General features: G+C 51.7%; 7 protein-coding genes and 1 non-coding gene across 8 annotated transcripts; 4 read left to right on the top strand and 4 right to left on the bottom strand.

Moving 5' to 3' along the window:
* Positions 1 to 469: 469 nt before the first annotated feature.
* On the bottom strand, positions 470 to 1,430 carry QC764_115970 (uncharacterized protein). Its single transcript, XM_062942845.1, has 2 exons — positions 1,051 to 1,430; positions 470 to 979 (listed from the first exon to the last, which is right to left on the bottom strand). The coding sequence occupies exons 1-2, from the start codon at positions 1,222 to 1,224 to the stop codon at positions 608 to 610; spliced, it is 546 nt and encodes a 181-aa protein (XP_062805864.1). The 5' UTR covers positions 1,225 to 1,430; the 3' UTR covers positions 470 to 607.
* Positions 1,431 to 1,870: 440 nt separating this feature from the next.
* QC764_115960 (uncharacterized protein) lies at positions 1,871 to 3,467 on the bottom strand. Its single transcript, XM_062942844.1, has 3 exons — positions 3,052 to 3,467; positions 2,308 to 3,000; positions 1,871 to 2,250 (listed from the first exon to the last, which is right to left on the bottom strand). The coding sequence occupies exons 1-3, from the start codon at positions 3,237 to 3,239 to the stop codon at positions 1,959 to 1,961; spliced, it is 1,173 nt and encodes a 390-aa protein (XP_062805863.1). The 5' UTR covers positions 3,240 to 3,467; the 3' UTR covers positions 1,871 to 1,958.
* An 834-nt stretch (positions 3,468 to 4,301) lies between these two features.
* QC764_0018700 lies at positions 4,302 to 4,372 on the bottom strand. The gene has a single exon. It is a non-coding gene; the product is annotated as a tRNA-Gly (tRNA).
* Positions 4,373 to 4,381: 9 nt separating this feature from the next.
* QC764_115950 (uncharacterized protein) lies at positions 4,382 to 6,823 on the bottom strand. Its single transcript, XM_062942843.1, has 3 exons — positions 5,292 to 6,823; positions 5,015 to 5,215; positions 4,382 to 4,958 (listed from the first exon to the last, which is right to left on the bottom strand). Exons 2-3 carry the CDS (start codon positions 5,096 to 5,098, stop codon positions 4,488 to 4,490), a joined length of 555 nt encoding a protein of 184 aa, XP_062805860.1. The 5' UTR covers positions 5,099 to 5,215; positions 5,292 to 6,823; the 3' UTR covers positions 4,382 to 4,487.
* QC764_0018690 (uncharacterized protein) lies at positions 5,735 to 6,041 on the top strand (the record flags this gene model as incomplete). Its single annotated transcript, XM_062940026.1, has 2 exons — positions 5,735 to 5,856; positions 5,972 to 6,041. 2 exons carry the CDS (start codon positions 5,735 to 5,737, stop codon positions 6,039 to 6,041), a joined length of 192 nt encoding a protein of 63 aa, XP_062805862.1.
* QC764_0018680 (uncharacterized protein) lies at positions 6,069 to 6,698 on the top strand (the record flags this gene model as incomplete). The annotated part of the gene is made up of 2 exons (XM_062940025.1): positions 6,069 to 6,242; positions 6,648 to 6,698. 2 exons carry the CDS (start codon positions 6,069 to 6,071, stop codon positions 6,696 to 6,698), a joined length of 225 nt encoding a protein of 74 aa, XP_062805861.1.
* Positions 6,824 to 7,220: 397 nt separating the features above from the next.
* Positions 7,221 to 9,377, top strand: QC764_115940 (uncharacterized protein; the record flags this gene model as incomplete). Its single annotated transcript, XM_062942842.1, has 1 exon — positions 7,221 to 9,377. One exon carries the CDS (start codon positions 7,221 to 7,223, stop codon positions 9,375 to 9,377), a length of 2,157 nt encoding a protein of 718 aa, XP_062805859.1.
* A 1,615-nt stretch (positions 9,378 to 10,992) lies between these two features.
* Positions 10,993 to 11,537, top strand: QC764_0018650 (uncharacterized protein; the record flags this gene model as incomplete). The annotated part of the gene is made up of 2 exons (XM_062940024.1): positions 10,993 to 11,187; positions 11,253 to 11,537. 2 exons carry the CDS (start codon positions 10,993 to 10,995, stop codon positions 11,535 to 11,537), a joined length of 480 nt encoding a protein of 159 aa, XP_062805858.1.
* Between the last annotated feature and the right edge of the window lie 1,479 nt (positions 11,538 to 13,016).

Here is a 13,016-nt window from a genome sequence, read left to right as displayed (position 1 = left end):
AAGAAATTTCGAGCATCAGCTGGCGTTTGCCCCTCGCCAAAGTCCACCCGTGTTCAACACATCAGCACACAAAACCGCTCAGGCTGTCCACAGATCATCGGGGGCTTGTCGACCGCTGGCGTGTCCAGAGGCATGATGGATCCACGATAGTGTCACGATAACGTTGCACCCGCTGTCTGTTGTTCGTGAGAGTGGGACGGGGCTTGCCTGGCGGGCCCCTTTCCGGCGGGACACGAAGCAACGTGATTGATATCTGCTACTGATAGCTTTTAGGCAGAAGTGGATGATCTGGCTTCTTTTCTTCTGTGTTAAGAAGCTCGAGCTTCATGAGTCGGACTGTGTGGCGTATCTGATGGTAGCACAGGTGCTTACAGTTTGCGAAATTTCAAGCCACTCTCCGCAGACATCGGAAATGTGACGAGTTGGACCGGATCAAGATATTGGGGGAAAACAGATTATCAGTAATTTACCAGGACGAGTGTGCTGTAGGAAGGACCCTTTATTCATCTGTCTTGACTAGATATCAGACATGCTGTCTCCCCAGTGCTCCCAATCCATAATGACAAGAGACCTCAATACCAAAAGCTCATCCAACGCCTAAGCACAACTAGTCCCCCTGCCAGCATTTTTTTCCGCACTTGTGTTCATCTTGGAAGACCTCGATGGTGAAAAGCCTGTTCTGCGCCCACGCCCTGCCTTTGGTCCGGTCACCCTGCTTGCAGTGGTCCGCCGCAGCCAGTCCCATGGTGGTGATCTCCGCACCCGCGATGGCGATGGGCTTTTGGAGGGTTTCCTGAACAACAATGTTGTATGAAGCCCCGTTGCAGCAACCAACCCTGACCAAAGTCCCCTTTGGTGTACTCTCGGGGAGCGTCCAATACTTGGGCCCTTCCTCTCTGATCCATTCGACCTGTATCCTTACAAGCGTCCAGAGGTAAGCATAATTGTTGTAGCGCTGAAAGGTTACATCGCAGTCAATCTATCCGTTTTATCCCCGAGGGTCAGCAATCCCATCTTTCGACTCCATAAAATCGAACTAGAAATCCTTACCTTGTGCGATGGGTGTGGCCAATGCGGGCCACTGTCGAGCTTTGGTGGATTGAGAGCAGCGGTAAAGTGTGTGAGCGTCGTGTCGTAGGTCGTGTCGTAGGTCGCATTCCGTGGACCCACGGCGGCAGCGTTGGCCGCAGAGGCGAGCAAGAGCAGGACGGCCAGCAGAAACATGTCTTTTGCTTCTTGATTCTTGAGCTGAAATGACAAGGGAAAAGAATTTTGTGGAGCAAAGAAGACGAAATGATATAGGCAATGTCAACCGGGAAGTTAAGAGCCAGGAGACGAAGGAAGAGCCCCAGGACAGAGTATTCTGGCAGACTGACTTTTATAGTCTTGTCTGGAAAGCCAAACGTCCAGAGCTAGATTTCCCGGCTTTTTGGTCGATTGGAGTTGATGTCTGATGAGCGTTTTGAGGCGTTGGAGGCGTGGCTCGCCCCAACCTAGACTGCACTTCGTCCCAGCAGACTTTCCGGGTGTCCGTTACAGGAACCGTTGGATTACTCCAAGTTGCAGAGAAGAATACCAATATTCATTCAAATCGACAGTCTTCGCCTCTTCACTTGAATGCCTCACCTTCACGACGGCCTGCAAATAGCTTCAAAAGTGTCGAGGTATAAACCCGTCAGCGGATATCTACCTGCCCGCCTTGGTGGTTGAAAACTTCCTCGCTTCACTGGGACAGTCCACCACACTAATGTAAGAGCGTAACTATTTCTTCTGTCTGGCCATGGTTTAGTAATCTAACTCGCACAGTACTCGCGCAGTCGAGCCATGAGATGACACAGTTCAGCCATGAGATAACACAGTTCAGCCATGAGGTCACAAGGTCTCCTGCCCGCCAATTATTAGATGCCAGCCATGTTTTTTACGCAATACTAATCTTCAGGGCTTTGAACCCTCATGCATCAGAAAGTGGTGGGAAGCTTGGGGTAATGGCCCGCATCGGCCTGCAAATCCGCAAAAATACGAGCCGCGTCGTCGTCGTCAAGATCCTGCATCCGCTGCGCGTCCTCTTCTTCCAACTGCTCCAACTCCTCGGCGGGCTCGTTCTTTCCTTCCTTCTGGTCTTTCTTCTGTTGTTCCAAGGCTTTGGCAATGCCAGAAGACTCGCCAACGAGCAGGAACTGCGTGTTCACGTAGTCGAGATGACGGGGTTGAGTTGGAGCCCACCGGAGAGAGCGAAACTCTTCGAGAAGCCTGTAACATGAAACAGTCAGCGTCAAGATCAGGAGGCATAGCCCAGCTTCAACTTACTCTTTAGGATACTCTGGTCCCTTAGGAATCCTGGCATTCTTGGGAGGCTCATACTGGGGATTCCTTGTGCTGATGATGAAACTGCCCTTCTCCTTCAAGCCAATCTCCTTTTGCACCTCACCGAGCTTGTCGGGAAGAGTCAAAATGTATGCCAGGTGACTGTCCTTCCCAGTGCTGGTAATAGCATACACGCCTTCCGCAACAGGTGTAGCGGCCGGGGAGTGTCTTGTCCCAGCAGTCTTGGTCTCATAGTCGTTTGACTTGAGAAATTCGTCCTTGAGCTCGCTGAAAGAGGCGCCAGTCTTCTCAACAAAAGAAATCCACCTGTCTTTGCCCGTCTTTGGGAGCACCTTTTTGGGCACAACGCATACTCTGCTGTTGCCTGCATCGCCAATGGGACCGCTGCCAAGCTTGGCGTCTTTGGCAATCGGTCTGAGGATGATGTAGCTCCGGGCAATCTCATCGACGTCGGAAGGCCGATCAATACCAACCCGTCCACGGAAAAAGAAATAGATGATGCCCTTTTCTAAAATGCTGGAGGGAATGTCCTTGGCATCTTCACGAGGCTCCTCGGCATCGCCAGTCGCGGTTTCCTTTTCGGCTTTGGCAACATCTTCTTTCTCACTGTCCTTGGCTATTTCCTCCTGCTGCTCTTGCTGCTCTGCCTGTTGCTCCTGCTTGGTTTGTTCGCTGCTTGGTAGTGTCAGATCATGAGACAATCACGCATTGGTGAGCATTACCTACCCGCCGATTGTTTCTTCAATAGTCTTCTGTTCCTTCTCATCCGACTTCTTGGGCCGCTTTGGTTCCGGGGACTTGGTTCCTTCCTCGACCTTGTGCTTGGAGCCAGCTCCGGCTTTTGAGGCAGGAGGGGCTCCCTCGTCGGTGGAGTTGCCGCGCTCCTTGGCCGAGGATCTCGTCGTGGTGGTCATCTTGGATGATTGCTCTCTTTGGCTATGTAGAGGAGATGAAAAAGGGGCAAGTTATCCTACTGACCTGTGCTGGTGATCAGGCAGAAGCCCGACTTCTCCTTTCACGTGCTGGGCGAGTCGAGCAGGCTCCATCAACGCCAGTGATGTCATAGAGAGCAATCGGAAAGGGATCTGGGGAAGGAGCCCCGCATTCTGAAAGGAGATCCCTGCAGGGGTGATTGAGGCACAATATTTTCTCACCAGAAAACCGTTTCTGGTGTTTTACAACCAATTGTTTGTTGGTACCGTTCCAGGTTTCCTTTGTCCGGATGTTTGCTTGTTCGTAGGACCCTGAAAGTAGATGTTACTGGCCATTGACCAATGGCGTGTTAGTGGTGGTACCCCACTTTCACCACACAACCCTGGGGGTGGAGGGTCACAACGGCGCGTGTTTGGATATGTATTCTCGAACACCTCTGAGGGCCCCACGAAGAGAGAGATGAGTGAAGGATCTGGCGTGGTACCTTTCTGTATAGGTTGCAGACCCTGGCGTATCATCGTTCTGCTTCGTTGGGTGTTGGTATCTCGGAGTTGACTCACACGGCAAACGGCGTACCGTTTTGGGATCAATCGATGTATATGCTCGAACGGGCTGCAGGATGCCTACCACAAGACAAATGTATATAATATAACCAGTTCTGATGGATGATCTGAAGTAGATTTATTTGAGTGTGCGTTCTGTAATTCAATGAAACATACAGGAGCTGGCAAAGTCTATGCTTTCCCTGACACATCGGTAAACGTCGGTAAGACCAAAAGTTCATATCCCCATGTCCTCCCAAACTGATATGTTGAAGCTGGATGGATGACGAAGACAATTCACTCGCCGTTCTGAACACTTTATGTGGAACAAACAGCATAGCTGCCCTTCCTTAGACTGACATCCTTCTTCCCTTATATATCATCAACATGTTCGTTATGCTAAAGGTGTGACCGACTTATGCTAACACTAAAATATATGCTGCAGATTGTTCCAAAAAGGACCAACAGCTTACAGTGGTCAAGAGGTAGAAAGCAAAAAGTTGCATCAGCCGTGAATCGAACACGGGGCCCATCGATGGCAACGATGGATTTTACCACTAAACCACTGATGCTTTTAAAGGGATCATGTAAATTTCATGAAAATCATCACTCATATTAAGCAAACAGTAGGAACATTTGATCCGTCTTCACAACACTCATCATACATGACACGTCTCGCACCTCGAACTAGCCTCTCCCACCAGACCCAATCTCCTCCGATGTTGCCGCATCTCTCTCCGTGGCCGAAATACCCTTCCCAAGCACCTTCCTCTCCTTATCTCCCGGAAGTTCCATGCCCCTCTCTCTCAAGATCCCTCCGATCGAACCATCGCCAGTTGTGTCTGTGCCACCATGAGCAGCGATGCCCAACCGATCCGTCTTTCTTGCCTTTTCGTGTCTAATTTCGTTGGCTGTCTGGCCTTCGATCGGGCGGGAACCGGCACCGGACTCATTGTAGATTTCTTTGCTGTCGGCGCCAGGGATGTCGAGAGCACTTGTACGTAGCGAAGGATCCATGTTTGGATTCATTGCTTGGCCGGGAATCTCATGGATGGGGTTGGGATAGAAGGTTGACTCTTTGGGCGCCGAGCCGGGCGGGTAGGTTTTGGCATGGAACTCGGGGATAGCTTCTCTGCCGATGGGCTGACCGATTTGGTGCTGCAAAGCTGTGTTAGCTCAGTTAATTAATGAGAGGTCTTGTCATAGTCGCTTACGCCATGGGTATCCATTGGCCTCGAGGGAGGCACTCTTGAGCGGAACTCGCCTTGGTTACCGACGGAATCAGGGTTCGCAGACATTTTGTAGGACAGTTGCTGTGTGATAAATTCTGGGAGTGAACAGTAGTACAAGTTTGTGTGACAAAAAGTCCAACGACTGGAGAGAAGAACAGTGCTCTCGCTATTGTAGGTATTCGACTGATATACATCAATATCGATGATGTCAAGGTGACTTAAACAAATACATCATTGACTGTGGATGGACAAAACCTACTGAGATTCATGATATCAGAGAGCCACTTTTAATAATGTAATGTAATATAAGCAGAGTGCTATGTAGCCCTCCAGGAAGACCCTATGTGATGTTTTGCAGGTTTGGACGGAGATGCCAAGCGCAGTGCTGGTCCGGACCAGGCCTCCGGGTCCGCGCCGAGCCGGCAGCACTGTGAGGTTAGCTACCGGAGGCTATGGCCGGAGAAGCGGATACCGCCGGCATGCGGCGTGCCGGATGCTGTGGAGTCATCATCTGCTCAAAGAGCTAGGCCAGGAACCCAGCTGCTTTGACAGTGAAGAGCCAACGCGTCACCCGAGCCTCAAACTTGTCGCAACCAAGGCCAAGGTTATCGAAGCCTTCCAGGAACATGGCATGATGTAATATAGAGGGGTATGTTTTACCAAAAAGCGGGATTGCCAAGGGCGGCCGCAGTTCACCTCCTCATGGTCAAATACTTCCCTATCTTGATCAAAGACGCCTCGAAAAAGATCAGACGACAAGAGGACGGGAGGAACCACCCGCAGCCCATTCGCATAGAGGACCAACAGACGGCGACCGCGATGAGGTCTGTATACGGTCGACCAGCAGCCCGCCCTCCAGCAAGCCATGCCTTGATAACCCCATCTCTTGGTGTTGGAGATCGGATCGAGGGCGGGGCTGATTTGACGTGGTATCTGTAGCCAAGTTTCCAAGCTGGCGATCAACTCCACAACATATGGCGGCGGGGAAAATCCTGCCTACAGACGCTGAAACGGTTATCAACCAGCACAGGGGGAAATGGCTGGAAAGCAGGAGGAAAATCGAGCCACAGTCTCCGGTGGCTGGAAGCAGCTGAGTGGTGGTACACTACTCGTGCAGTGTCGTGGTCCTGTCCCGCCAACCACATCTGGCCAATTGAAGCGTGGGAGCCACCACCAACCACCACTGTTTTTCGGCGCTTGGCCCCTTCTGGTGCGCGACGGTGGCCGGGCTGATGGGCGTTGAGGCCGACGGGAAGTCGTCGGATCCCCTTTTCTTGACAGGCGCAAAAGGCCGTTGCTGTTGCTTGCTGCAGGCTGCCAGCCGCATTTTCGCTCTCTAAATCCGGTATGCAGACCCCTGTTGTGGCGTCGATCTGATTTCCTCTCCTCCTGATTCTTGCTTTCGTGTGCCTGCTCACCAACCTGCCTGCTTCTTTTCGTGTTCTACTTTCCTTCGTTTCTTCTCAGTCTCCTGCCGAGACCGCCGTCAATCGCTTCTTCCTTCTGGCAACGTCTGCGGGAGTTTGTGTTTTTGCGCTTGGAGACAACGTTGCAGTTGAGGGATTCACGAAAGCTGGCGAGAGTCTGGAACTAACCTGGCAACGGCGACAACCAGGGGGGCAACGGCAACGCAACACAGCCCAAAAATACGAGACCCCGTGTCTGACTGAGCACTTTCCCACACGACGCCCACAACGGCAAAAATACTTTGCCAAAATCACATCATTCGACCTTTACGTCTTTTGCTTGACGGCAAGGGACTTCGCTCGACATTGAGCTCTTTTTGCGCGCTGCTGACGGCGCACTTCGTCTGCCGCGAAAAGCAACAGCCTGGGCAAGGCGAAACAAACTGCGACACCTTGGTGGGGCTCGGGGATCAACACCTCCACGAGACTCGACGCCGCACACACGGCACATCTGCGTCCCGGCCACTGTCTCACTGCCAGTCCCAAATCCGGTGTTACCCCTATTCAGAATCCGGGCGCAGTTCTCTTCTGCTGGAACACTGAGAACATTCAGGCCCCAGAATCCGTTTTCGATTCTCCAACACACCAGGGCAAACCACGACAACATCTGACAGTGCGACCCACTGGGCAACACGAACTCTTTGGGAGGGCTGTCCATTCTCAGGTGACGCCTGCTGCAAACATCGATTTCGCTTGCGCTGCGCCTCAGCCCGAGTTCAACTATGGCGCAGCCAAGATATTATACAGAGGACCATATGGCTGAACGCCAACCTCTAAGTCACCCTAATCCCCCTTCGCCGCGCCGAAACAACTACCCACAAGACCCTTACAATCCATCTTCGCCGAGAACTCGTCCCGGCGCCCATCCCGATTCTTCTTTTAACCACCTTCGACACCAGCGACGACAGAGCCAAGAGCCGGCTGTCAGGGGAGCATATGCGACGACACCCGACAGCTACCGACAACCACAACAAGTCGGATATTCTCCACCGAATCCACCTCCGCACCGCACCAACACGGCCGGAGACGGAAGGTCTTGGGCTAGCAACCAGCCTGCTTATCCACCTCAGCGTCCAGCTCCGCAAAGCAACGTCACCCCCGGAGCCGACAATTTTGGCAACGCCGCGGCCGCCGGAGGTATGGCGGGCATCGCCATGAACGTTGCGGACCAGAACGCGCGGGATCCCAACTATCCACAACAAGCCTACCGGCAGCAAGGGCAATGGCAAGAAGAGGGACAGGGTCACGGTGAGAGAGGTCGGTTGGGGCCGAACGGCCACCCTGGCGAGGGATGGAGCTCGAGGTCTAGTTCACAGGCAGCACATCACAACCACCAGAGGGACACGACGCCGTCCAGGAGTCCGTACGGCTTTGCGAGTGATCCCTACACGGATGATCCAACTCAGGTATATGTGCGCCCTTCAGATCCCAATCTTGGCGTGGTTAATCCCCTAGAGATCGAGGATGATGGCGATGATGGGCTTCACTATGGCCCAAAGAAGGGACCACGGACGAGCATGTTGAGCTTGGGATCCAGCCATAGGAGTGGGCCAGGAATGGGCGCTGCTGCTGGCGGCGTTGCCGGCGGTGCCATGGCTGCCGGTGCTATGTCGGGTCTAGCGAGTCGCAACGGGAGCGGCGGTAACATCAACAACCAGTATGCGCCTGTCAACAATGGTGGCGATGCGTCACCAGGCTCTGGAAGGGGCATTGGTTACGGCCATCTGTACAAGGAGAAGCCTGCAAAGAGCAACGGGAAAAAGTGGCGACTCGCCATCATCATCATTGTCGCCATTCTTGCGATTGTCGGCATTGTAGTTGGTGTCCTCTTCGGTGCCGTGTTCAACAAAAAAGGCGGTGGCGATAAGGCTAGCCCGGGGGGGTCAGCGGAGGACGACTTTGCTAACAACGGCGACCTCAACATCAACTCGGCCGAGATCCAGGCCCTAATGGGCAACTCCGACCTGAAGAAGGTCTTCCCCGGCATGGACTATACCCCGATTCACTCACAGTATCCCGACTGCGTCAAGTTTCCGCCATCACAAAACAATGTCACTCGCGACTTGGCCGTCCTCTCCCAGCTAACCAACGTTGTCCGTCTCTATGGAACCGATTGCAACCAGACCCAGATGCTCATCCACGCCGTTGACCAGCTCAAGCTCAAGGATGACGTCAAGATTTGGCTGGGTGTTTGGCAGGATGCTAACAGCACGACCAACAAGCGCCAGCTGGATCAAATGTGGGACATTCTCGACCAGTATGGCGATAGTTATTTCAAGGGCATTATTGTTGCCAATGAGATTTTGTTTCGTGAGCAAATGACGCTCACGGCGCTGGGGAATCTTTTGGCGGAGGTGCGCGCCAATCTCACGGCCAAGGGTCTCAGTTTGCCGGTCGCTACGTCTGATTTGGGAGACAAGTGGGATTCTTCTTTGGCTGCGCAGTCGGACGCTATCATGGGGAATATCCACCCTTTCTTTGCCGGCGAGCCTGCGAGGAATGCGGCGAACTGGACATTGACTTTTTGGGAGAACAAGGCGGGGACTTTTCTCAAGAAGGACAACAGTATGAATATTATTTCGGAGATTGGGTGGCCTTCGGCGGGTGGGATGGGGTGCGGGAATGCGTTTGAGACGGACTGTCCTCAGAAGGCGGTGGCGGGGGTCGAGGAGATGAATGAGCTGTTGGAGGACTGGGTTTGCAGGGCGTTGGATGAGGATATCAATTACTTTTGGTTTTCGGCGTTTGATGAGCCGTGGAAGATTGCGTTTAATGAACCAGGGAAGGAGTGGGAGGATCAGTGGGGGTTGATGGATGTGAATAGGAATCTGAAGCCGGGGGTGACGATTCCGGATTGCGGGGGGAAGAGGGTTGCTTGATTATGGGTGTAATGTGTGATGGAACTTTTAGGAATGGGTTTAGATGGGATATGAAATGTGTGGAATTTCTGTTATGATGGGCGGGTTGGGACTTTTGTGGAGATATGTGTATACAGGCAGGAACTTGTGTGTGTGTGTGTGTGTGGTATGAGATTTGTGGGTTTGTTTTTTATCAAAGATGTGGAAGGCAATGTCCGTGTTTTAAAACCGGTAGGTGGGCGGGTTTGCATGGCGTTTTTTTCTTTTGTTTTTTCTTTCTCGGGGTTTGCAAGCCATTGCATTACTTATACGCCCGGTGGCTAGTTACACGGTTAGCTTTTGTTTCTTTTATACATTACAAGCTGTGTTCTTTGGTGTTGTAGAGTGTAGTATATATATATATGGGGGCGAGTTGATTTCTTGAACTGCATAGTAGCAGATAGTGGTATTTCTTCGTGCTGCTGGTTGTAATGATGGTGAGTGAGATCCTTGATCTGATATTATTTCTGTTTTTTCTGATCTGATTTATGCGGGTGTGTCATTGAGAGTGCTTGGAGCTCCATCTCAGATGCTGGATAATCAACATGCTTCATTGAGAACAACATATACGGAGTATACTCTGCTCAATTCTTCTTTCATGTAGAATGAATGGGTGCCTCTGCATAACGCTCAGCAACTCTCTACTTTTCCACAGCTCTCATTCTTAGCAACTTCTCAGTTTCAACAACTCTACGATGCCAGCAGCTCTCTCCTGATAACCTCCCGGTAAGCAACTGTAAGATTTAATCAATACCAAACGTGAGCTTCATTATCCTGGAATTTAACCTGATGGTCTTTGAAGTCTGGGTTAATTGGTGAGCAGCAAACTGTGAAAACAAAAACCTGCCTTACCAAGAAGGAATCCTGCTGTCTTGAGAGGGCGGTGGAAAACGGTATCGCGACCCGCGATTCCGATACTTCGCTCCATAATGATTGGGATAATTTACGAGGACTGAAGTCTCAACCCAAGATCCGGGCCGTCCATCTCGGCGTCAGCCCTGCTTGGTCTCGCTTGAAGCGAGTGCCCAGTAAACCCCTACCCCAGTTTACCGACCGATCAAAAGTCCGGCCCCGGCTGTTTCATGCCATGGCTTGCGATTTTTCATGCCGGCTCGGGCCGTATTCCGATTAAGTGCAGCGGACTGCGAACGGTGAGATTGTGGAGCCGACCTGGCCGCTGCCGTGGTGGAGTAATGCTCGGCTCTGGACTGCTGGCAGTGTTGAAGTGGCATGGTGGATATCGGTTAGCATAGGCAACAAAGTAAAAGCCATGATGATTAGCTGTTGTGAAAATCTGACCACAGCATCGCTAAACACTCGATGGCAAGCTGCACACACTATGATCTGGGATAGGTACTGTCCCAGTGGGCCGATGAGCTGGTCGAGATTGCTGTCGTCGTCGATGTAGTATCTGTATGGAGCAGGCAAGTGGTCTTGATAGCAGAGCGACCTGAGGAGAATAGGTATAAAGTCTTCCTTCTCTCCTCTGCCTCTACCATCAACTCTTCAGCATCGACCTCCTCTGCTTCATCAACTCCGACTTCATCCTACCTATCTACCCACTATACCCTCAACCCTCAACACATCCGCAACCATGATGTTCGGCTTCAAGTCCACCCTGACGTCCCTCCTCGTCACCGCTTCCCTTTTCAACACCGGCGCGGTTGCACAGTACCTTTCGAACCCCTATGTCAAGTACTGCGATCTGCCCGACATGGGAGGACCTTGTGTGACGATCTCGGAGGCCGAGATCGGGAGGTGCTACAGCATTCCTTCCAACATGAACGACAAGGTAAGATGGCCCGGCGTCCATCCAAGAAGTCGGAATGCTGACGATGCTCTCATCATCACCAACAGCTCAGCAGCTATGAGGTCAAGAACGGCGAATGCGAGTTCTACAGGCACGGCGGCTGCGTCGAGAGGCTGTGGACGGCCAGAGACCGCTCTCATATGAGCGTCACCACCTCGGGCCACAACAATGAGGTCTCGTCCATCAAGTGCACCAAGGCCTGCTGCGGCAAGGACTACTTCACCTATTGCTACAACATCTGCATCCCCAGCTGCCGCAGAGGCAGCGTTACTGACCAGCTCTGCATTGCCAACTGCTCCAAGGACTGCTGCCCTGGTGGCGTTACCTGCTAAGGGGCAGGCCTCGCACTAGTTGATGCCTTCGAGTTGTGGCCCCCGTCCTGGACCATGATGACACAAGTCCAGCGTGGTGTGCTATTCCCTTTCAGCTCCACCATGCTCGCCAGCACAACTCGGTGGGATCATCTTCGTCTGGTTTTCTATGCAGCTAAAAGGCGGCGGTCAAGGGGGAGGGGGGGCGATGGATGAGGCGGAACTCTGGGGTTTTGAAGTCTTCGACGAACAGACCATCTAATGTAAATCCAAGTGTTTGCTGTTTGCCAACTTCAGCCGATCTCCTGACTAGTGATCTCCCCTGCTTCATTGTGTTCTTGTTTTTTCAAGCTCTTAACTGTCATGACGATCAGAGAAGGTGTGTCTGACTAGCCCCATTTGATCAGACTACGACAAATTCAATGCCTCAATTTGAATATCGTTGAAGACGTTGGTACATTATCATAGCACGCAACATCAAAAGACCCTGAAATCATATGTATGATCAGTGAGATATCAAGTTCACGGCAGTCATCTTGACCTACGACATCGAACATAAATCAATCCCCGATGCCCATTTTCTCTTGTTGCATACCAACTTGTGTCGATTAAATAAGACGATACGTAGGTTCTGAAAAAAAGGGCCGACTCGGAACTTGAAATCGCGAGTATAGATAGCTAACCAACGTAGGTGTCCTTGACTACCAGGCACCTTGATCATGGGTTGGCCAACTAAAGCTGGTTGAAGAATTTCAGAGCTTAAGTCTCAAGAGAAAGCACTGAACACCAGTTAGTCTATCTAGATACGTAGGTATTAGGCTACTAGTCAGTAACAAGCTAAATTCCTCTACAAAGCACATGGATACTTTAATATAAAACCGGGCAGCTCTCACGAAGTTGAGGTCGAACTAAGTCAACACCAGTAACTCATACTTGTAGCTAACGTAATCGCAAGATAAATAAAGGTGAAAAAAAAAAGGTTTGCGGGCTAGCCTGGGTTTCTCTGCAACATATCCTTCCCCTCCAATTGCAAGCCGCTCTTTTCTCCTTCTCCCAACACCCCGTTACACAAATCCTCGCTCCAAAAGCACCCATACACCCCCCCGGCTTACCCCTTCCAGTATCCAGCTCACATTCTACATACGTGTCACACCCAACCGCCACCACCACCTCTTCTCCCACTGAGACAAGCGCGCGCCCAACCAACAGAAAACACCATACCTTATTACTTGACATCAAATAGAACAGTCCAGCCCCATCACATGAATTCCCGAACAGACACTGGCATATCAGCAAATCCACCCCTGCTCACCCTTGTCACACATCACATCATCTTGGAGTCAACCCTGCCGTCAGCCGGGCCAAAAAAGATAGGTACCCAGAAAAAAATCAACCGAGTTCCCCACGTTACACAAACACACCACATCTACCTTACCTTTCCTGTCCACCGTAAAAAACCATGTCGTGCTGATATCTGCTTCAGTCACGACCCACCGTCAT

The sequence above is a fragment of the Podospora pseudoanserina genome, chromosome 1 (assembly GCF_035222485.1).
Source record: "Podospora pseudoanserina strain CBS 124.78 chromosome 1, whole genome shotgun sequence".
NCBI classification, from domain to species: Eukaryota; Fungi; Ascomycota; class Sordariomycetes; order Sordariales; family Podosporaceae; genus Podospora; species Podospora pseudoanserina.
Note: the sequence above shows the minus strand (reverse complement) of the source record. Positions and strands in the feature narration are given on the sequence as shown.